This window comes from Panthera onca, chromosome D3, assembly GCF_046562875.1.
Source record: "Panthera onca isolate mPanOnc1 chromosome D3, mPanOnc1 haplotype 2, whole genome shotgun sequence".
NCBI classification, from domain to species: Eukaryota; Metazoa; Chordata; class Mammalia; order Carnivora; family Felidae; genus Panthera; species Panthera onca.
Window position 1 is genome coordinate 1,005,503 of NC_138350.1, and position 23,220 is coordinate 1,028,722.

General features: G+C 66.4%; 1 protein-coding gene across 2 annotated transcripts; it reads right to left on the bottom strand.

Moving 5' to 3' along the window:
- Positions 1-1,185: 1,185 nt before the first annotated feature.
- ULK1 (unc-51 like autophagy activating kinase 1) lies at positions 1,186-23,116 on the bottom strand. 2 transcript variants are annotated; one of them, XM_078435960.2, is made up of 28 exons: positions 22,812-23,116; positions 22,349-22,441; positions 22,224-22,265; positions 14,259-14,291; positions 13,886-13,922; positions 13,006-13,179; positions 12,842-12,915; positions 12,522-12,623; positions 11,544-11,602; positions 11,369-11,451; positions 11,065-11,115; positions 10,720-10,808; positions 9,930-10,083; positions 9,079-9,139; positions 8,854-8,943; positions 8,179-8,301; positions 7,294-7,442; positions 7,083-7,169; positions 6,495-6,763; positions 5,783-5,976; positions 5,390-5,499; positions 5,163-5,306; positions 4,564-4,757; positions 4,309-4,481; positions 4,088-4,206; positions 3,640-3,797; positions 2,813-2,948; positions 1,186-2,732 (listed from the first exon to the last, which is right to left on the bottom strand). In XM_078435960.2, exons 1-28 carry the CDS (start codon positions 22,920-22,922, stop codon positions 2,677-2,679), a joined length of 3,165 nt encoding a protein of 1,054 aa, XP_078292086.2. In that variant the 5' UTR covers positions 22,923-23,116; the 3' UTR covers positions 1,186-2,676. The 2 variants fall into 2 exon arrangements, with proteins under 2 accessions (XP_078292086.2, XP_078292087.2); XM_078435961.2 differs by lacking the exons at positions 13,886-13,922; positions 14,259-14,291; positions 22,812-23,116 and having other exon boundaries at positions 22,349-22,368.
- Positions 23,117-23,220: the final 104 nt, after the last annotated feature.

Consider the following 23,220-nt stretch of genomic DNA (forward strand, 5'->3'; position numbering starts at 1 on the left):
CAGGTTCTTGCACAGGGGATGTTTATAGCAGTTTTAGCTAGAACTGCTAAAACTTGGAACTGGATAAAGTGATCCATCCAGACAACGGAGTCACATTCAGAGCTAGAAGGAAGTGAGCCATGAAGACGTGAAGAAACTTTAGACGTGCATCACTAAATGGAAGAAACCAGTCCGAAAAGGCTGCAGGCTATGTGATTTCAACTCTAGGACATTCTAGAAAACTCAAAAGTATGGCAGCAGTGAGATGACCAGGTTTGCCGGGGCTGGGGGGAGGGAATGGGCAGAACAGAGGGTCAGGGGGCAGTGAGGCTGCTCTGTGTGATGCTGTGGTGGTGGATACACATCATCGTTCATCTGTCCGACCCACAGACGGACGGCAGCAAGTGGGCCCTAACGTATACTATGGCCCCAGGGAGATGGCGTGTGTCCTCGTAGGTCCACATGTCCCCCACCCACCCAAGGTGTGGACAATCAGAGAAACGGAGGGAGGGCTGGTGGGGAGTGTGGGCACTCTGAAGTCTGCTAATTTAGCAACAAAATGCCATGACTGTCCTAATCCCCTGGGCGTTCCTTCCTGTTACTAACATACCAGGAGCCCCACAGAGCGGATGGGTCCCGCCAGCCCGCCCCCTTCCCCACCAGCACCGCCGGGTCTGCAGGGAGCCTCCGGGCCCGGGCCTCCAGGCCCCACCTTCTGCTGCCTCTGACACCACCTCCCCACAAGCTTTCATGTCTTATTGCGGTTAGCCTTTTCGGTAATGAGGTATTTTTAAGTCACAAGAACAGCTGTAGCTTTAAAAATGCAATCCTAAGAGCGGCCCATCGGGCACATGAAATGATGCCGAAGGTCAGCAGCCGTAAAGGAAAAGCAACCAACCACAGCACAGCCGGAATCAGGGCGGAATCAGAGCGCCGGAGAGGGAGCAGTCCAGCGCGGGTTCCCCTCACAACCCGCACCGCCTCCCGGACCCCCTCAGGGACGAGGACAGGCGGCCCCGGTGCCCGGGGGATGGACACAGCCTCAAACTCCCATCTGCACACCTGAGCCCTGGGGGTCTGTGCCCCAGGCTGAGCCCAGCAGCCAGCACATGCAGGGCCAGACTCCTGTGCTCCTGAAGGCCACCCGGAACGCGGTGTGTGACACAAACTAGAGATGGTGACACATCAACCGTCAGCTACACCCACTCAGTTCCAAAGGTTTATTTCCTTAAATCGGTATTACACAATTTAATGCAAATGGGGGGGGGGGGGGTCACACAAAACTCCTTTTAAAGTAGACCAAGAGTCAGGTGCTGTCTCGTAAAGAACAAGATCCGCTGGCAGTCCGCGTGGGTGCCCACGAGTCCCCTCCCGTGGCCCCAGCGTCCCGGTGGCCTGGATCTCAGCCGACCATAAAGCAATAAATACGAACACGTTCCGTGCAGCGAGGAACAAGTCGCGGGGCTGGTTCTAAGTCCAAGCACAGTGGCAATATTTCAAGTATTGCAAAGAAAGAAACACAAAGATGTCTGTGTCTTGATGTAAGACATTAAACCCCTCACCCAGGGTGCCTGGACTCCGGCAGGCTTCCTCTGCCCTCTCCAGGATATAGACGAGGGGGGGGCGAGGCAGGGCCGGGCAGGCCAGGAAGACCCCCGGGCTCCCCAGTGGCAGCCAGGACCCAGCCTGGGGTGGGGGTGGGGGAGCTCCACACACGACTTTGGCATCAAAACCCACCGTGAAAGCTGGATGGGAGACTTTGCACAAAACAGCCCCTGGTCAGGTGGGGCGGGGACGGCGGGGGGGGGGGGCAGGGCGGGGGCCACCCTGACAGACACCTCCTACCTCCACCCACGTGTGTGCGCCGCATGCGCAATACCAGGACCCGCCCGTCCTGCCCCACCCTTCCAAAACAAACTACAAATTGTCTTCTTCTGTTAAAAAAAAGAGCTGCAGAAAAATAAGACACATTTCAGGAGTAAAGTGGAATAGACTTCAACGTCTGTCCTGGGTTCAGAAAGCTCGGTGCTTCGTACTGTCTGTCCCTACAAGAACATTTAAATAAGAGGTCTGTGTCTCCCCGAGAAGGTCCCGGCAGCAGGCACAGCGCACACGCTCGCACACGCTCGCACGACTATGTATATATGTATATATGTATATAGGTATATACACGCGCCCCGCAGCAACACGCGGGACTTGGCGGGCAGTCCTGCTCCAGGGCCGCCTGCATAAAGTGCTCCGTGATTCACAAAGCTGGGTGGGTGGTCTTGGGGAAGGAGGGGGACCAGGGGGCCGCACCTTTTCCTGGGTAGAGCGGTCTCGGGGCCTCTGTTCGTCCTCCGCGCGGCGGTGGGCATCGGGGCCGCCCGGCGGTCCGGCCACACGCGCCCCCGCTGCCAGCGAGGCGGCCAAGGGAAGTCGTGACTGCTGGCCGGGAGAGCTCTGCTAACCTGCGAGGCGGGGGCCCAGGCCTGGACTGGGGTTGCCCGGGGCCTTCCCAGCACGCCGAAGCCCACCGCGGCAGAGCTCAGGACGCGGACGCGCAGGTCGAGGCCTGGCTCTGCGGGAGCCCCCGACCTTCTCCCGACGCCAGCGAGCAGCACCGAGGCCGCAGGCTTGTCCCTTCAAGCCCGGCCAGCTGGCCGCCCCCGAGCCTGTGGGATCGGCAGGAGATCCGGCCCCTCGGGCACCCCACGGTCAGGCACAGATGCCGGTCAGCAGCGCGGACAGCCTCCGCTCGATGCACAGCTTGCCTGCGGTGACGGAGACGCCGTCAGGGGACCCGAGCTGCCCGCCTCTCCCCGCCCCTCCGGGGCTGGCCTGCGGCACTCACACTTGGCAACGCTCTCCACGTCCGCCTGGTCGGCGAGGAGGTGCTGCAGCCCCTCCATGAGCAGCAGAGCCTTGTGGTAGCGCTGGACGCAGTCCTCCCGACGGTGGAACATCTCGTCCAGGGCGGCCGACTGCACCTGCTCCGGGGAAGCGGGGGGCTCAGCCCAGCTGCCCTGGCAGCCCTACACCGGGCCTGGCGGTCCCCAGGACCATCTGGCACGCGCACCGGGGGCACGCCATGAGGGCTGCTGGTGCCACTCGGGGGCCCAGACGGGCCCACGTAGCCCCGCGCCACCAGCCGGCCAACACCGCCCCAAGAAAGCCGGCGCTGGCGGGCAGGGCGCCCCCTCGGCAGGCGTGCTCACTACTGCCTGCGATGGCCTAACTCACCAGCGGTCACCGCTAGGGAGGGGGAGGCCGACTTCCCCAGACCTGTGTTCAGGCTGCGCACTTATGCTACACAAACACGTTCTCGCAGGAACCGCCGCCTCCTCCTCGGAGCCCATTCTTTGGAGGCAGAAAGACGCCAAAGCCGCGGAAGCAGAGAAGGCCCAGGCTCCCGCGGCTGCCCGCAGCGGCTTCTCCCGGAGAACACTCACCCACCAAGAAGCTTGAGAACCAGGTCTCTGGCTTCACAGTTGGGGAAACGGAGTCACTCTCGCGGAGGGGTGTGGCCAGGGATGCCCCCTGGGCTGCGGAGCCCCGGCACTGGGGCCAAAAGCCAGGCGGGCTCCCGGCGCCAGACCGGGCCCGGAGGGCGCCAGCCCAGCACCGACTCATGCCCCACCCCGGCCCCCACGCTGCCGTCGCCCGCCCCACCCGCCCTACCGTCTGCACCGCGTGGCTGAAGATGAGCTTCTCGGCAGTGACGCTCTGGATGCGGTCCAGGAGCCGCTGCTTGTCCAGGAAGAAGCGTTGCAGGCGCAGGCTCAGGCCCTGGCAGGACACCACGCTGGCCTTGTACAGCTCATTGAGCTTCCGCACCACTGTGGGCGGGGGGGGGGGGGGGGGACGGGCACCGCCACCGTCAGCTCAGGCCACCCCCGGGGCTGCCGTCGTCCCACCTCCCCGCCCCCCCCGCCCCCCCCCCCCGCCCCTGCTGCTCCCAGGTGACCCCCTCCCACCCTCCTCCCAGCCCTTCCCTGGGACCAGCCCCCCACCCCCCGCTGCTCCCAGGTGACCCCCTCCCACCCATCTCCACCTGGCCTCTCCGTCCAGGGATTTCCCCGGCCCTCCCGGACCCTCACATGCCCAGTCTCTGGCCTCCAGCACTCACCCTGCTTCACGGTGGACGACAGGCACAGCTTGCCGGCCCGGATCTGGTCGATGGCGGTCTGCAGGCCCGAGGACAGCAGCTCGGCCACCTTCAGGTAGAGCACCAGCTGTTCCGCGAAGCTGGAGGGCAGCACCCGCGTCAGGCGGCTCGGGCTCGGAGACCCCGGCCCCCAGGCCGCCTCCCCCACTCCCCCAACCCCAGGCCCCGCCAGGCACACCCACCCCCACTCCCGGCTCAGCAGGCTGATCTGGTCGGCCACCACGCTCTCCTGCAGCTGGAAGTCGGGGCCCCCGGCCGCCTCGCCGGCGCTGCCCCGCAGGGCCGCGATCTCCAGGACGTGCTGGACGAAGACGAGAGTGAAGCGCAGGCCGTGCAGAATCTCGGTGTGCTCTTGCTGGGGGGAAGCGGGCAGCTAAGTGGGGGCTGCGACCCACCCCGGCCCCGCCGTCCGTGGGCCTGCCGCACGCGGGGCTCACCTCCATCAGCGTCTCCTCGGGGAGGTCGGGGGCCTCGAAGGTCACAGCCCCCTCCAGGTTGGCGGTGACGGGATCGGCGAAGCTGCGGCAGTGGCCGGGGGCCGGGACCTCCGGGGCCACCTCGCTGCAGGCTCCAGGAGCCAGGTGACGGGCAGAGGAGGAGCCAGCTGAACCCAGGGAGCCAGAGGAGCCCACTGTGGGGACAGGGCCCCAGCTGTGACACTCCCGCATGCAGGACGCGCTCCCCACAACTCCCCGCCAGACCCCTCCCAACCCCGACCGGGCGCCCCTCCCTCTGGCTGCTGGCCTCAGTTCACATTCGGGAACTCCGTCCACCCTGGCTCCTGCCCCTGCTGCAGGCGGCGCCCCCCCCCCCCCCCCCCCCCCCCCCCCCCCCCGCCCAGTCCAGGAGCCAGAGCTGGGGGCGTCCGCGTGGCCCGGGGCTCGCGCGCCCAGAGCACCGCACAGGCGGGTGCTGTGGGCATTATCCCTGCCCCTCGTGTGAGGACGTCAGCACCTCAGGCTTCCCGACCCGTCCTGACCCATCCGCGTGGACCACTCTCCCCCTGCAGCCTGAAGGCTCACCACGCGGTCCTCACCTGAGAACATCCTGGCACGGGGGCCCTGGGGCGGCGTGGTCCCACTGGGGGGCGAGCCCACGGTAAACACCACGGGAGATGGGCTGCTGGCGCCCCCAGCACGGGCTCCGGGGTGCAGGGTCCCTCCGAGGCCAGCAGAGGGCGCTGCAAGAGAGAAGCCGCGCTCGGGTCCCTGCTGCGGGCGCCCTGCCTCCACCCCCACCGCGGGGCAGCCCCCGCCCACCCACCGATCTCCATAGGCTTCTCCTGCAGGCTGTCCGTGCTCCCCGAGTCAGGGACCTGGGTCCCGAACGCAGCCTTAAGGAGCAGATCGGTGAGGCGCCCGGTACTGAGGGACCTGCGGGGTGAGCAGCGGGGATGAGCCGGCCTGTGGGTCCTTGCCCAGCCAGGGCCTGAGCGCAGCCAGACCGCACCAGCACCGGTTGCACGTATGCTGGCCCTGCGGTCTTCCACCCACCCTGGAGCAGGCAGCGTCCCCCACCGGACGGACGCGCAGAGTGAGACTCAGAAAGGGTCACAGGGGAAGAGCTGCAGAGCAGGCCGCTCCCCACACACAGGCCTACTCGGGCCTCTCCTCCCTCCCCAGAGAGAACGCCACGGCAGGAGTCCCTCCCGCACACCTGCCAAAGGGGCTCTTGGTGTCCTCGGGGGGCCGCAAGCCAGGGCCCAGCTGCTGCCCCTGGAGCGGTCCGGCCTCTGACAGATCAGGCAGCGTCCGGTTCCGAGGCGGTGTCATGACTACGCCCTGCCGGGCCAGGAGCGTCAGCAGGTTCTGGGAGCTGGGGGTCTTGGGGAAGTCGAAGGCAGGCACAGCCTAGGAGGCGCAGACAGGGTGCAGAGAAGGGCCGTCGTGAGGGCATCAGCGGCCCAGAACCCACGCGGCCTCCACCCCCGGGTCTGCACCGCAGACACAAGACCGGCACGTGCGGGAGGAAGCGCAACACCCTCTACGCGCGTGCACGCGCACGTCCCTAGGACCGCCCCCCCCCTCCCCTCCCGTGGCCGCGCCTCCACGCACGCGCACGCCCCTAGGACCCCCGCGGCCGTGCCTACAGGGCCTGGCCGCACCTCACAGAGGAGGGAACTGCGGCAAGGGCTGAGGTGAGTAGTTTGCCCAGAGCAGTCCCGGAGCGCGTGTGGCACCTTTCACATTTCTGGGCCCAAAGCTCCCCGTTCCCAGGCCCCGTCCCCTGGGAACCCTGCCAGGCAGGGCGCTGACGGCCTGTGCAGGTGCACGGGAAGAGGTCCTCAGTACAGAGCCACCCTCTGAGGTCTTCCCGGGACCGGCCCCTCCCCGCCTCCCTGTCCCCACCGAGCTCCGGGCCCCATTACCTTGGTGGGGGAGCCCAGGATGGGGGGCAAGGGGTTCCGCTGCAGGAAGTCAGGCAGCTTGGGCGAGCCTCGCAGGGGCCGGCAGGACTGCAGCACATGGGACGGCTGCGGGGGGCTGGACTGGGGGTGGCCAAACGCGGCCCCCAGCGGGTCCGTGGGGGGCTTGGGCAACTTAGGGCGGACAACGTGCAGGTCAGACAGGTTGGGAGCGCTGTGCAGGCGGCAGCCCAGCCCGGCGGCATGGGGAGAGTGCTCGGGCACAGAGGAGCCTGGGACGGGACGGGACAAGACCCGGTCACTGCCATGAGGGGGCCACCCAGCCGGGCACACGCCACCACCAAGCAGGAGCGTGTACGTGAGGCCCTCGATCTTAACTATCCCCTCCACCCTCACTGCTCCGACGGTGCACAAGGCAGACCGTGTGGTGGGCGCACAGACCGAATCCCCGAGTGCTCCTGTACGGTCTCCAGGCTTGAGCTTGAGATGGTGAAAACCGTCTGGCGGGACTCCCGCCTTCCCCTAACTGTAAGAAGGGAGGCAGCCCGCGCCGGCTCTGCCCTCCTGCCCCTGGGCCAGGGCCGCACCTACCTGGACGAGGGGATCTCCCGCCCCGCACCTCGGGTGCCTGTGGGGAGGGCGCCCCGCTCCAGCCCGGCCGCTCAGGGATGATTCCAGCTTGAGGAGAGAGGGATCGCCAGGGTCACGCCCTGACAGACAGCCAGTCTCCCCACCGCCCCCCCCAGCCCGGGGAGATGCCCGGGCCCGCTTCAGGATCCTCCGCCAGGGCGCCCAGGTTCACCTTGTGGAGATGGTGTGTAGGGCCGGCCCCCGCCCAGGGAAAGCTTTCTGGCCAGGGCAGCTCCGTGCTCGGCGTGGGACGGGGGCGACGGACTGGCCCGGGCAAAGCCCAGGGGGCTGGTGCTGCCCGACCTGCGGATGGCAGAGGACCTGGGGGCACGAGCAGGCATGAGGTGAGGCCCCCAGCCACGTGCAGCGAGGGTCACGGCCAGGCCAGATGGCTCGTCCTCCTCCACTCAAATAACAGGCCTCACCAGGAGCCTTCGGGAGGACTGGACCCCTCACCCTCCTGCCTACAGCGATAACTAGGGAGTGGAGACCCCGTGTTTCCTGGGGGCATCCTCACGCCTGAGGTCACGGTCCCTGCCGGGACGACACTGGCCCACAGGGCCTTCTGGGAGTTACAAAAGAAAGGCCTTCTCCTGTTGTGCTCACTGGAGTTAGTGAGAAATCAGTATCGGGTCTTGTAGGGGCACCTGGGTGGCTCAGTCGGTTGAGTATCCACCTCTCGATTTCGGCTCAGGCCATGATCCCAGGGCCGTGAGACCGAGCCCCAGGTCGGGCTCTGCACTGAGCAGATACTGGGATTCTCACTCTCTCTCCCTCTGGTCCTCTCTCCTGCTCACCTACGCGCTCCATCTCGGTCTTTCTAAGACAAAACAGGATAGTGATATCTGCCGGAAAGCTGTCCCAATAAATGTAGGATATCTGCATGTCCACAATATAAATTGTGACGGTGAGAGTCACACAGTGCACAGCCTGCACACCTGTGCGTGTGAGAAAACCCTGTAGTGGGATCCTTACTATAGCGCTGTAGGGCATGCCTTGCCGCTAGGGGGAGCCCCTGTAATCACAGAGGTGGGTGGTGAGGGGTGACTAGACTCACCGTGCGGTCTGGTACTGGGTGGGTGACTGCAGATTCTGCTCAATGCGCTGGTAATTATGCACCTGCGTGGGCACTGGGATGGGGACAGACACACCGCACCTGCTGCTGAACGCGCCGGCCCGGCTGTGGTAGGGAGAGGCAGGGGGGCGGTCGAGGGAGACAGTGCACTGGGTTGAACCCCAGGCGCAAACATCCTGGGGCAGAGGCCACCCAGGCCACCTGCTTCCCCACCTCTGCATGTGCCCAGCACTGCCACCATTCAGGCAGCAGGAACTGTTCACACCCCACCCCATGCACATTGTGCCCAAGGGGCTTCTGGATGGGACCAGCCACTGGGACGTGTGGAAAAAGGCCAGGCAAAGGACAGTGAGGCTGGGCCTGCTCCCGACCTGGGCCCTAGGAACCCAAGCCCACCCAGCCCTGCAGGATGGGGACGGGGTGGTGGCCACACTGGTCCCTAGCAGTCCCCACAGCTCCCCGCTCCCGGGTCTACATCCCTCCGACCACAGCCCCGTCCCGTGGGCCACCACCCATGAGAAGCCCAGTGTCCTCGAGGCCCGAACTGAGACAGGACCTCCAGACTCAAGTGCTGTCTGCAAAGCCAGACCTGGGCTGGAGGCCCTAACCGTGCCTCTGGGCCACTCCCAACGCTGCGCCACCCCAGCCTCTGCTCACCCGGAGGGGCTTGGAGAGCTGCTGCAGGGTGGGGAAGGAGAAGGGGTCCGGCCACGGCTCTCCGGGCCAGCCGAGGCCACCAGTGAGCTCCTGGTGGGGACAGAGCACATAGGCGGGACACACCTCAGGCCGACTGGACCCGGGCAGGGCAGAAGGACAACCGGCCGGAGCCAGCACGTCCGTGTCCCAAAACGGTTAGGGGGCAGGGCAGGGCAGGGGGCTTACCCGCTACACATCAGGCTGTCCGGTGGGGGCTTGACTCCAGCCACCTCGGCCACCAGGTCACCTGCGGGTGGGAGACAGGGCAGGCTGGGCATCAGGACAGGTGTGCATTCCACCCCCCTGGGCCACCTCACCCACCCCGGCTCCCGGGTGACCCCACACTCAATTCCAGGGAGTAGTAGCTGGAGGCTCCAGGAAGGGCGGCTTCGTGAGACAAAGTGGGGGAGGAAGCCATGCTCCCAGGTCCCCCTGTGATGTGCACCGGGGACTCCCTTTACCTGACTGGACCTCGGGGCTCTCGAGGGAGACCCTGGGTGCTCTGTGCATACCCCGGCCTTCAGCCAAGCCCAGGCCGGGCGCCCCCGGCCCCCAGTCCAGGCCTAAGCCCTCCTCTGGCACCCTGGGTTCCGCATCTGCCCCATCAACCTCTCCAACGGTCCTCCTCGCCTCGCCCAACGTGGGCCCGTTGTCTGACTGACCCAAGTCATGAGATGGCCAGGGGCAGCAAAAGGAAGTGTCAACGTCCAGGGGCATGAGAGGACACCGGGACCCCCGGAGCGGGCTTAGGGAGGGGCCGGGCCTGTCCCAGAGGCCTGAGCCCTGCCTGTGCTCAGACTGCGCTGGCAGCTCCCTCCTGCGAGCAGGTGCTCTGCGTGGCGGGTGGGGGGGAGGGCAGGGCCTGAGCACAGGCACTCGGTCCGCACCACCCACTGGTGACCGGCAGGACTTGGCTTGGACTGTCGCCTGGCTGACGCAGTACGGCTCCCAGAACCCACCCTGAGGGCCCACAGGCAGAGAAAGCGTCGCGAGCACACGCACGCAGGCTCACAATGAAGCAAACCCTGGCCCCCGACCTGGAAACTGGGCCGGGACCATGACAAAGTCATCTGTGTCGCAGGACGAGTCCTTGCTGCTGCCGCCGGAGCCCCGGGAGCCGTGCAGGAAGCCAGCAGCGTCGGCCGGGGACGTCAGTGTCCTCTGTAGCGGCTGCTGCATGTCCCCGAGGGACTGCGGGTCAGAGGGGAGGCCACTGAGACCCGGCCCCAGGGCCCGGGTGGCAAAGGGGCTGCTGGGCGCCGGGGGAGGGGACGATCCGCTCTCCTCCCCAGGGGCACCCCTTCTCCCATCGGTTTCTGAAACGCTGTGCCCCCAGCTGGCACGGAGCTCCTGGGGAGACCCTGTTTCAGTGACACACAGCCCTGCCCCCGCTGCTCCACGAGCCCGCAAAGGCCTGAAAGGGAGGCCGTGCGCGCTCACTATCATAAAGCGTCGAAGTCTGCCTCCGGCACGGCCCCGCCCCCGTGCCGAGGCGCCGGGGACTCCCCGGCGGTCCCCAGGACTCAAGGCCTCCCTGCCCCCGTTCCCGTGAGCGCACACCAGCGCTCACGGAGGCCCTGAGGAACACGGACCCACACCTAGCGGGTCAGCCTCTGGGACGCGAGGGCTGGGGGGAGGGGCTAAAAGGGATTTTTGGCAGCTTCTCACGCTCCGACGTTCCGTCATCAGAACGTGTCCGGCGCGCCTTGTGTGAGCGGATCAGACAAAGCCACAGAAATAAAGGCAAGCGTCCCGGTGCCGTTCTGACCCCAGTGTGGCACCCACGCGCCCCAAACCCCGGGGTCGGGCCCCCCGCGACCGACTCACCGGGGGGGAGGCCAGGTGCGAGGTGGAGCTGCTGCTGGAGCTGCTGCCGGACCCGGAGCTCGGGTACGAGGGCACGGGCACGGGGGGGGCTGGCGAGGGCACAGGTCAGCGCGCGGGCACCGTCCCCACCCCTCCCTCCCCAGCCCGCCAAGGCCCGCCCAGCGGCAGCAGGCGCACAGCTACCAGCGCACCGAGCGGAACCCGCCGTCGCCCACCCAGAGGACCCGGGCACCTTGCGGCAAGGGCAGCGCCCCAGCTCCTATCCCTCTAAACCTGCCGCACGGAGTCAGCTGTGCGCGAGCCCCCCCACGGCCTTGGGGGCCCCCAGGCCCCCGGGGGACTCACACTTCTTCACAGTGGCACTGGCGTCAAGGAAAGGATGATGGAAGAACTCGTCTGCAGGAAGGAGGGTGGGTGAGTGAGGCGTCTGAGAGCCCTGGCCCCAGGGGCCCCCGGAGGAAAGATGGAACTCCGCGCCACCTGAGACTCCCTCTGGGACCCCGGACCCGGTCCCGGCCGGCCCCCCACCCACCCGGGGCTTTCCCGCAGCAAAACCGCGCTTTTCGCGGCCCCGTGCTGCCGGGACAGGGACCGTGGGCATCCGGGAGCCCAGGGTGGGGGGCACGCGGCCAGGACGGCCCTCGCTCACCGAAGTCCATGCGGTCCTTATGATTGCGCTGCAGCAGGGCCAGCAGCAGCTGCCTCAACGGGGCGGACGTCTCCCGGGGGATGCTGCGGCAGGGCCGGGAGACAGCATGATGCGGCTGCCCACCTGGGGCGGGGGCGGGGGGGGGGGGGGGGGGGGAGGAGGCGAGGGCACTTACGTGGGCACCAGGGTCTTGCTCCTCTCGTAGAAGAGGCGAAGGTCCTGGGGGCTGCTGGCCTGGGAGGGAGGGCGGCATGAGCATCTAGGCCCCCTGGGAGGTCCCCCGGCCAGAGTCGGGGCCCTGGTCCGAACACCACACGCCCTCCAGGCTTCCTGGGACAGGCTCCCCTCCTCCCCCATCCAGGCCGTGGACCACCGGGACCACATGGGGAGTGTCAGGCGGGCCAGAAGCGAGGCGGCCAGGCCCCTGGTATGACTGGAGGTCTGCTTCTTGAAATTAACTACTCTGGGAGCCCCACCCTGGAAAGGACCCCAGAATAAGCCTTCCCCTCCCCACGGGCACTGTGTCCCATGGGGAGCGGCTGGCCGGCACGTATGTGGTCGTCTGTTTGCCCACCGCACACCACTGTGGTGCCAGGCACTGAGCCCAGGACGAGCACGCAGCCGAGAGCAAGAGAGCACCCCACCTTCCCGGGGCTGATGGCGAGGGACGGGGGGCGGTGTGGGGAGCCAGCGGGCCAGCCTGGGTCACCAGGCAGTCAAAGAAGGCTGAGGGGCAAGCTGGCAACAGCGAGAGCTGCCTGGTCAGGCCGTGAAATCCCTGCGGGATCTGCAGCCCGGCCTGGTGGGCTCAGAGCCCTGAGCGCGCCCTCTGGAATCCCACCGCCGAGCAGGCTGCCGCTTACCAAATGCGGCGCCCAGCGCCCCGGGGCCTGACGCCAACGCAGTGCATCACGCCAACACTGGCCCGGGCAGGGGGGCAGGGCACAAGACTCGGCCCATACACACACGCGGGCACACGGACCACTCCGGAGCCCGCGCGCTCCAGCCGTGGCCCTGACGTGACCGTGGCCGCGCCGCACTCTCGTGGGGGAAGGCTGCAGGGCAACAGCCCTTGGCGGCCCAGCCGGGACCCAGAGGGGAACGTCAGGGTGCAAATCAGCAGCCGGCCCCGCCTGAGCTGAGGCTCACTCACCTGGAAGGGCGCCTTGCCCGTCAGGCACTGGTACACGATGGTGCCGATGCTCCACAGGTCGGCCTTCCCGTCGTAGTGCTGCGACATGATGACTTCGGGGGCCTGTGGGGTCAACGGTCCGGGTCGGCGCCGGGGGCAAGAGGAGAAGTGGTGCCTGGTGACCGGACTGTGTGCCCCGACTGCCACGGGGGTGGTGGGAAACAGCGGCACAGCCGCTCAGGCCGCCACCCGAGGGGAGGCCACGGCCACGGGAGGGAGCCGGGCCCCGCAGGGGCAGCAGGGGCAGCAGGGGCATCGGGGGCTGGCGGCGGCCCACCTACCATGTACATGGGAGAGCCGCAGAGCGTGGCCGCCATCATGTTGCTCTGCAGGTACCGGGCGAAACCGAAGTCGGCTGCGGGGGAGGAGGGGCGCGTGAGCAGGGCGGCCGAAGCTCTCGGGCTCCCCGTGCGGCGCCCCGGGCCCCCGCCAGCCCCGGCCTCACCGATCTTGACGCGGATGTTGTTGGGGTTGGCGCGGCGCCCGCCGGGGTTAGACAGCAGGATGTTCTGGGGTTTCAGGTCGCGGTGGATGATGCCCTTGCTGTGGAGCAGGCGCATGGCGCCCGCGATCTGCTGCAGGAAGAGCCGGATGGTGTCCTCGCTCAGCGTCCGCATGGCTGCAGGGAGAAGGGGGCGCGGCTCACCCAGGCGCCCGGGGGAGGGGCTGCCCCCCCCACCCCCCAGCACTCCGCGCCCCTCTGGGCCCTCCAGGGCATCCGCAGTGCCTCCTGCGGCCCCCCCGTGACTCACCCTGGGGTGGGTCGGGCTCACCGCCTCCAGGGGGCCGGCATCTTCTCCCCATTGGCCGCCCAGCCCCTCGGGGTCTCGGTGCCACCGCCCCACCCGCCGCCAGGTGCTGCTGTCCTAATGCCCTTTCTCAGTTACCACTTGAGCCCCAGGGCCTGCCCTCCGGGGTGAGGGCGTGGGTGACGGCCTACCGCCCTGGGTGGGAAGCCAGGCCTTGCTGGGGGCCCTGCAGCCCAGCCGGCCGAGCGCTTCGGGGACCCTGTAGGGCGGGGGGGGGGGGGGGGGGGGTGGTCGTCGGAAGGCAACGCCTCCCCACAAACCACTTAGGGCCCCGTTCAAGAGGGGCTCTTCCAGACTGAATCTGTCCCGCGAGGCTGTTCCCGACGGCTCCGACCCCGTCTGTGCCCCCAGCGGGGGCCCACCGCCCCTTCTGTCTTCCCCGGCGAGTGCCGCGGGGACCAGGGGACCCGCCACCTCCATCGAGCCCGGGGGCCTCGCTCACATCAGGCCACCTCGCAGGCGAGGCCGGGGTGAGACGGGGCGCGCGGCCCTCCCGGCCACGGGGCGTCCGCTCACCGTGTAGATAGTCCGCCAGGTCCCCGCCGTTACAGTACTGCAACAGACCAGTGGCACAGCCCGGTCAGCGGTCAGCGGCCCGGCCGGACCCTCCCCCGGCCCCGCCCGTCCTCCCCCCAACCCTACACCCGCTCCCGTGCTGCCGGCCTCCTTCCTGGGCCAGGCGGCCCTCACGATCCATACTGAAGAGGTCACTGGAGGCGTTTTACCGCCCCTCAGGCACCTGCCAGGGCCGCCGGGGCTCCTGACGTAGTGGCCCTAAGCCTAAGCCCACAGACGTGCAAGCAGCTTCTAACCCCCAGGTGACAAGGTACAGGAGCCAGCAGGGTCCAGCCTCCCCGCCCTCACAGCCGGTCCTGCGGGAGGAACTCACCTCCATGACCAGGTAAACGGAATTGGCCATTTCCTGCAGGACACAGAAGAGGCGATGACAAGTGGAGGGGAGCACTCTCCACCCGGCCCCCCCCACCAGTCCCCCAGGAAGCTCGCCTCGGCCTCAGTGAGCCCCAGACGCCCGGCACCCAGGCCCTCAACACCAGCTGGGCTACACTCGAGAGGCCAGCGAGCACGGGCACAGCTGGCCTGGCGGGCCCCAGGGCTGCGGGGTTTCGATTCTGAGGTCATTGCACGTGGGCTCGAATGACAGGAGTGGCAGCCAATCAGAGCACTCCATGTGCCAAGTCGGGGCAGGAGGCTGGGGTCCGGGGAGAGGTGGGGGTGGGTGAGCGGGCAGGGGGCAACCTTCAACTGCCCAGGTCACCGTCAACATCAGGGTCAGGCCCAGCCCTGAGGTTTCAACAGGGCTCAGCTTGACGTTCTACCCAGCCAGTGAAGCACCCAGGTCCCCAGGAAGGACACAGCCAGGGTGCGAGGGCCTCGACCCACAAACCTCAGAAGCCACTCCTGATTCCAGCGCTGGAGACGCCAACACACGAGGTCGGCGCCAGCCCACTGAGCCCAGCACAGGCCGGCCTCCGGCTCAGCTCTCAGCCACCCGTGGCCTCGGGCGCTGCTGCCATCCTCAGCGGTGTCCACCCCCACGAGACCGGGGAGCCCAAGGCCCAGGCCAGCACAGACGGCCCCCACCACCGACCCCAACAGCCGGCACCCACGGGGCCCCGTGCCACCAGCAGAGGCTTCGTCCGCAGGCAGGACGCCTCCACCTGGATGCGGCCACTGAGATCCCCAAGTCACAGCCAAGTAACAAGGCCCCAGAAGCCAGGTCAGCCAAGCAGGCAGGCCCTTAACCTCTCTGCTGTCCCCAGACAGCCGTCCCCAGCTCTCCCCCAGGCCAGGGCTCTGCCAGCCAGCAGCAAGGCCCCCAGACCTCGGTGCCAGCACACCACTGGGCCTGGGGAGCCACAGCATAAGCCCTTTCTCTGCTCCCCACACAACCCCAACTCCCCACCCCCGCACTGTGCAGGGAGGCAAGTCTGTGACCCGGCAGAAGTCCTCCAAGCATTGTGGGGGGAGGCCTGAAGGGGTGCCGGGGAAGGGGCAGGGAAATGGCTCCAAGGACATTTCTAGTGGCCTCTGGGAGGGGAACCTGACAATGATCCAGAGGCCTGACCTCCAGCAGTGGGCCACCCCCCCCCCCACCCCTGCTCAGGTCCCAGGGATGCCCCCCACCCACGCTTGGTGGGACAATGGTCTCCTGGCTCGGCCCCCCTGTGGCCGGGTCGGGGCCTGAGCACAGACTCAAGGTGGGCACGGAGCAGGGACACAAGCTGCCGTCCTGGGTGACACCCCACGTTGAGGTCAGTACCCCCCAAACGAGAAGCCCCCCCCAGAGCTGCAACGGAGGGCTGTGTGTCCAGGGCAAGGACAACCTGGGGGGACGGCTGGGTAGCAGGGCTGTACCCGCAGAGTGAGACCAACACTGAAGCCCCTCGGGACCTGTTCCAAGCATGCTCCACCCCTCGCTCCCAGGCCTGTCACTGGGAGGGCGGGGCTCTCCACACAGGCAGGTCCTTCCAAGCCAGCTGCAAGGGAGAGATAACCCTGGGCAACTACAGGGAGTCTCAGGCACACACACGGGGCGGGACGGGACATGGAGACCAGGAGGGAGGCAGCCAGGTGGGCAGGGACTGGCAGCCAGGAGGGGTGGGAGGCTTCCAGGCACAGGACCCTGCAGAGGGCAGAGGGAGGGGCTAGATGGCATCACTCAGGCCACCTGCTCCCTGCCTGCCATCACCCTGACCGTGGCCACCTCCGCTGCCTGCCGGGCGTGCTCCACAGTTACTACTGACCAGTGAGCTCCAGGGACACCGTGAACACTCTGGTCTTGAGTGGCCCAGAGAAGCCAAGTCCCCTGCCCCGGGCCACACAGCAGAGCGGTAGAGCTGAGACTCAGGCCCAGGCCCCTTCAGCTCTCAGAACAGCCCCAAACTCACCCACCGACCGAGGACAGGCAGGGCCAAAGTGACGGGCAATACAGAGACACAGCATCGGTTCCCCCCGGGTGTCCCCAGGGAGTGACCCACCAGGACCGGCAGGAATGCCAGGGCTATGCGGGAGCAGTAGGTGCAGACCCCTGGCCAGCCCACCTCCCCTCTCCAAATCTGGGAGTGCCCCAGAGCCTGCAACTACCTCCCCTGGAAAGAAGATCCCCTCAGCAGAAGTCACAACGAGTCTACCCGGTGCCTGAGACCCTAGGACACCGGCACAGGGCCTTGGCCCCACTCCCACCCTTCCCCACACCCCGGCCAGGGCAAGCGTCCAACTGTCATGGCAGGTGCCCTCCCTCCAAAGACCCTACCCCCCGGGCCCTGGGTCCCCTGGCCACTGCCCACCCCAGGCATGCCCCATCCCCACGGGTCACAGCTTGTCGCCTCCCCGGAGGCCTCTTTTCCCGAGACCACTCTGAAGCCTTCCTGGGGCTCACGGAGCCTCAGGGAACAGTCAGGGAGCGGCAGGCCAGAGTGAGGCCTAGGTTCCTCCTCCCCCTCTGATCTTTGTCCCTCTGCCCTTGGCCGGGAGTCAGCCTCATCCCCAGCGGGCCCTCCCAGGCAGGGGGCACAGAGGGCCGGCGGGGAGAGAGCACAGTAGGGCTGGGGCCCAGGGCGGAGCACCAAGCCAACCTCACTGTGGGGCATTCAGGCTCGCGTGACCCAGGAGAGCCACATCGGAGTCTCCCACCACCCTGGGACAGACGACAGCTTCAGACCAGCCCCTTCCTGCTGGAATCTGTCCCCTCACCTGGGAGGTGGGCCCTCAGAGGCCTGTGACACCCTAACTGCACTGGCTGGCGCAGGCCGGGCCACTTCCCCGGTGAGGCCCGGAAGCACGCCCAGGCCTGGAAGCTCGTTCTCGGCCTGCCTCTGGGCCAACACCAAGCCAGGTCCCAGGAGAGCCCAGCGGCACGGTCGCTGGCCCTGACAGGGACCAGGAGATGGTGCAGGCAGCAGGCTTCCCGGCCCCCAGGGGGGCCCTTCTGCAGACAGGCTCCGTGCCCAGGCCCCCGCCCAGGCCAGGCACTGCTGGGGGCCCGTCGGCGGGCCGGGAGGGGTCAGCGCCGCCTGCCTCGAGTCCCACTGCTGCTGGCCTCCACACAGGCTAAGTTTGGCTTTCCCCAGCTCCCTGGGGGTGAACAGAGACCACCTAGGCTCCAGGCACCAAGCCACCTCCTTGGGGTCAGTCTAGACTCGGGCCCCACACTTGAAAAGACTGGGATCGCTGCCCGCGGCTGCAGATGACTGCCACGTCCCAGAGAGAGCTCACCTCCTGGGGAGGCAGGTGCGAATTACCGGTGTGTTCTCATCTTCAGGTTGGTTCTGGGAGACCCGTTATCCCGTTGATACGGAAATATAAACGTGGGGCACCGGGGCGGGGGGGAAGGGCTCCATCGGTTAAGGGTCCAACTTCAGCTCAGGTCTTGAGCCAGTTTGTGAGTTCAAGCCCCACACCAGGCTCTCTGTCAGCACGGAGCGCACTTTAGATCCTCTCTCCCCCTTTCTCACTGCCCCTCCCCTGCTCATTCTCTCTCTCCCCGCCCCCCCCCCCCCAAAAAAACCAAACTTGAAAAAAAAGAAAAGAAAGAAACATAAACGTGGCCAAGGCACGGGCCCGCCAGACCCCATGTCCACCCCGGGTGCCCTCACTGCTCCGCGGCCAGCTGCCGCCCTGGGCCAAGGCAGGTCCCGCCCACCTCACAGCCCACCTGAGGGAAGGAAACAGGACACACAGGGGTCCCGCAACCCTGCCCCATGTGGCTGGGGTGGGCAGGGCTGAGCAGGACACTGAGTCCTGACTACCTCCCTGTGCAGTCCCAAAAAAGGGGGAGAGGGTCCCCAGCCTGAGGTGCAAGGGAGACGAAACAGAGCCCTCTCCCGCCCCTGCCAGGGTCCCACAGGCCCTGGAGCCAAGCCAGGCGTCCTGAGCAGCCTGGCACGGGCATCCAGGCACGTAGGAGGCCACCCCGCCATGGGGCGCTAAGGTGCTTTGCTTAATAGGATCCCAACTCCCTGCCTGGGCTGGGCCGGGTGGGTGGGCCAGCACTGACCTAGTTACCTCCTCAGGGGCCAGCCGTCCCCGCTCAGGAAGGTGGTCAAAGCCCGGGGGAGCCAGAACAGAGCCGCCCCCGGGGTTCTGCCAGACAGCGACCAGAAGGGAAGGATGCCCAGCCCCCCCTCCTTCCTCGGGGAGCCTCCCCAGCTGCCCATTGTGTGCGGGCAGCTCCCTGGAGGCACCTGCCCCCCCTCCCTTCCTCCCGGCACTGGGACCGCCCCCCACTCGGAAATGCCGGGGGACACTCAGGGCAGGGGGGGCGTGAGCCGGCCCGATCCCCGGAGAACACCGAGCGCACACACACCACTGGAGACCACCAAGCCCTGGCCGCGGCACACCCAGTGAGCCCACGGACACGCCACGCGTGTGCCAGCAGCAGCTGTGCTCCAGGCCATCGACCGGGCGGCCAGCGCGGCGCTGAGAGCACACAGGCAGAGAGAGGTCCCTGCGAATGGCAGGGCCACGGGGGCCCACAGCAGGGAGAAGCTCGGGGGCCGGGTCCCTGGGGCCAGCACACTCTATCTCTTACCTCACCTAGGAGTCCTGCCCAATGCTGCATAAAGCATAATAATCTGAGTTTCCTACTGCCCAGGATGTATTATGCTTCACAATTTTAAGTAAAAAAAAAAAAAAAAAATCGGTAAAACAGCAATAACACAAGTTTGCAAGCATTTCCAGAACTGCCCAAACCCTCAGGCCTACTCACAGGCCCTAACCTCGGGGGCTGATGCCAAGGGGCACCCACAAGGCCCGCACCCTGCCCCCGGGGCCCTGGCGCCTCTCAGAGAGCAGACGGCAAGGCTGAGGACTGGCAGTGTCCTGAAAGGCACTAAAGTAAAGCAGGACAGAGGTGCCTACCGGCCACACGTCAGCAGGAGGTGGGACGGCTGTCTGCAGCTGGGTGGCCTGGGTGAGTGAGTCACGTCCAGCTGTGGGAACCAGCCGCCTTGGGAGGGCAAGGCCTGTAGCCATCAGCCCTCCTCCTGGGGCATGCTGGGCAGGCTGGTCCCGGCAGGTGGCACAGTCCTATATCCTGACTCCTGCAACGGCCACCCTCCCCGGGCTAGAGCACGTCCAGATACCATAGATCACTCAGGTGCGGCCTCAATGGAAGGCCCCAGGCGCCAGGCTGCAGCTGCCTCTGCATGGTCAGCGGTGTCTCAAAACAGAGTACAGTCCAAAGCTCCCTCCCCCCCACCCCACCCACATCAGCCTGACAAACGTCCCTATTCCACAAGGACCACAAACAAAACTACAACCTGAGAGAATGTAATCGATCACAAAAGGGCTTTCCTTCATATATAAAGAGCTCCTACAAATCAATATTTATATAGCACCTGTTTTACAGCAGCCACAGATCTAGGCACCTGATGTAAATTGACCCAGGTTCTCATCACAACCATTCTACGACGCAGGTGTGCTGTTATGTCCCATTTTACAGGTAACACTGAGACACCAAGAGGCTGACGAGCCTGCCCAAGCTAAGTCACACAAAGTACATCGAGGAGCTGGGCTCAGGGAAGGCAATATGGCTGGGGGCCGGCCGGTCGTTAACCACAGTGCCATCCAACCTCAGTGATTAAAGGCCAACAGGGATCATGCGTAGGACAGGTGGTTTTCCTAATACACTCGTCGGGATGCTGAGCCTCACTCACGACAAGTGAAAAAACAAGGACATGTCATTTTCCACCAGGATGCAAGTCTGATAACCACCCCCCTGGCAAGGATGTGGGGAGACCGGCCCTTCTGAATGCAGCACCGTGTCCAGGCCCACCTCTGGGGACCGCAATCTGACAACTGTCCCAAACCAGACGCACGTGTCCCCCCTTACCCAGGGACTCCTGTCCAGGAACCCATGTTACAGACACACACGTGGCCGGAAGTGAGGGCAAGGCCAGTCTCTCCCACACCGCTGACATGTCAGAATCCCGGAAAAACACCCGTGCCCTCAGCTGGGGTTGGGCAAAGTCAGCCCTGCAATGTGGGGCGATCGTACCAATGCGACCGCAAGGAACACCCACGGACACAACTGGAACAGCAAGTGCGCACACAGATGCGAGCACAACACCATCGTCTCTAACACAGCAAGAGATGGATGCCCAGAGGGGTTAAGATGCTTGCCCAAGGACCCACAGCTAGTTTAAGGGGCAGAGCCAGGACTGAAGTAGGTCATCCAGCTTCAGCGTGTGAGCTTAGGGTCAGTAACCTCGCAGGAGTTCAGGGGGAATTTTCTTGGGAGAAGGGTGTAATTTCTCACATACATTGGGACACTGTGGAGTGACAAAGATCCTTCCCTGAGATACCCACAGCACGTGGACGCTGTGGTGGCACAGGGGCTTGTAAGAACGTGTTTCTGTCCCTGGAGAGATCCAGAAACAACCAGTATGGGGGAGGCCGTGCCTCCGGGGTAAGACGGGGGTCAACAGGGAAAGGGGTTGCCTTTTCCCAAGTCCGCTTTATAATCTTTTTTTTTAGCTAAGTTATCTCTTACCTAGTTGTAAAAGCCCATTTTTTCTCGGGTCCCATGTGTCTCAGTGGCGTCCACGGACTCAGAGGGCCAGCCCACACCCTGGGGGTGAGGGCAGAGGCCAGGCCCCGGGGGGTGGGGGGGGCCACACGGGCCTCCGAGCGAGCGCCTCCTCCAAGCAGGGGAGCTGACTCACTGCCAGCAAGAGAGGAAGAAGCGTTGCCCACAAGCAGGTGTGCGGTGCGGCCGGGATGGGGAAGGAAGGAGGGCGGGGGCTCCGGGGGGGGCGGGACAAGGAAAGGTGTGAGGCGGAGAAGGCAGGGGGGCCGCTCTCCTGGCCCCGGGACACAGTGTCTCTGTGCCCAGTGCCCGGCTTCCAGGTACTTGCTGTCACACTGGACCCGTGCCCTGCCCGTCACCTCACGTCACGCCACAGCCCCCAAGGCCACGGCCCAGCTCTGAAGGGGGAGGGGGAGAGCAGGGGAGGAGGGAGGAGGCCACCAAAACACAGACAGCCGGGCTGGGAACTTCCCCTCAGCCAGGGGCCGGTCCCGTGGCCTCCGTAAACAGGTTTCAAAATCATTAGTCAGCACTTTGGCCCGCAGATCTGCGGCCTCAGGTTCCCCGTCCCCAAACTGGGTGTCCAGGGTCCTGGACGCTCGCCGAAGCGGGGCCCCGCCTCAGGCCCTGGGGACCTGGGGGCGGTGAGGAAACCCGGCTGAGGCCTCCTGAGCCCGCTGGGCCTGACCGCCTCCCAGCCGCTGCTGCTCGGGCCTGGGCTGTCTGGCCCCAACTGCCAGCAAGAAGGAATCTCCCTCGGCCCCTCCCCTCCCCCAGCCTGACGCAGGAAGAGACTGGCCAATGCCCTGCCGCTGTAGCAATGTCAACAAACAACCAGCCGGCCCCGACAGGTGGGCCAGGCCGGCGGGACTGCCCTGCCCCGGGCCTGCCTACGCCGAGGACAGGACCCATGGTCAGGGCCACAGGGCCAGACAGCCCCTGAGGGCTGTGCAGTAGCTAGCCAGACCTCGGCCAGTCAGAGTAACTCCAACGGGGGTGCTCCCTGGGGCCTGTGGCAGTCAGGCAGCCGGGGGCGGTGGGGCCCTCCCAACGTGCCCTGAGAAGCCCGGGCCCAGAACCGGGCCAAGAATGGAGAATCAAGTCTCCGGAGTCCTGGGCAGGCCAGACAGAGATCTATACACACAGGTGCTCAGCTCCTTCTCCCAACATGAGACACCGGACTGGAACCTTCCACCACTGACCAGGGTCTCCAGCATTTGGCTGGTCTAGGACCGGGCTGTGCCCAGGCCAGCCTGGGAGGGTAGCGTACCCCCTCCCCACCGAGAATGCAGCCTGGAGCCTTACCTGGAAGTCATACAAAGCCACGATGTTTTCATGTTTCAATTCCTAGGACAGAAACCCAAGTTTCTTATGACCAAGGCAGGCTCACCCAGCACCCCCTTCCCCTATCACTTCTAACACCCGCTCACCTTGAGGATCTTGATTTCCTTCCCCAGCAGTGTCTGGGACTTGGCCAGATTCTTCTTGTTGATGCACTTGACTGCGACCTCCAGGTCGTGCTTCTGAAAACCAAGCGCAAAGGTTCCTCAGGGGCCGGGAATCCCAGAACCATAGAAGGCCACCCCAGGCCAGGTAAGCACCTGGGGGGATTCCGGTGCCGGTGGCGATGCCCCCGGTGTGGGATCGGAATGAGGTGTCCGGGAGACGTAAGGGCGAGGGAGCCCCGGATGTGGAGATGGGGATGAAGGGCCCGTGGAGTGGGGTGGGCATAAGAATCCGCGGGTCTGGGGCGGGGCCCGGGGGGCCCGGGGCGTGGGGCGGGGACAAGAGCGTCGCGGGGTGTGGGGCGGGGACGGGGGTCCCAGGTGTGCGGCGGGGAGGAGGGGTCTCCCCCTCGCCGGGCCTCGGTCCGGGCCCGCCGGCGCCCCTCACCTCCCGGTGGCGCCCCTTGAAGACCACAGCGAAGGCGCCGTGCCCTATCAGGTCCTTGCGCGAGAACTCGAACTTGCCCACGGCCTCCAGGCCGCCGCGGCCGGGCTCCATCGCGCGGGCGGGCGGCTCAGGCGGCGGCGCGGGCCGGGGGCGGCGGGCGGGGGGCGCGCCCCATCGGGCAGGCCGGGCCCGCCTCCAGCCCCGCAGGCCGCTCGGGGGGGGCGCTCGCAGCCCGGGCCGCTGATGAGGATCCCTCCCCGGCTCCGACTCGGGCTCGGATTCGGGGTCCGGCTCGGACTCCGGCGGGGAAACAAAAGAGCCGCGGCCGCCGGGCCTCTGAGCCTGAGACGCCGGCGCAGGCGCAGTGCGCTCCGAGAGGTGGAACACGGGGCGGGGCCTGGCGGGGCGG

Coding starts and splice junctions, on each gene's coding strand:
- ULK1 (XM_078435960.2), bottom strand. CDS start 22,922: ATGGAGCCCGGCCGCGGCGGCCTGGAGGCCGTGGGCAAGTTCGAGTTC. Junction 13,180..13,885: donor CCTGGCGGACTATCTACACG/GTGAGCGGACGC, acceptor TTCTCCCTGCAG/CCATGCGGACGCTGAGCGAG. Junction 3,798..4,087: donor GTCGTCCACCGTGAAGCAGG/GTGAGTGCTGGA, acceptor CCCCGCCCACAG/TGGTGCGGAAGCTCAATGAG.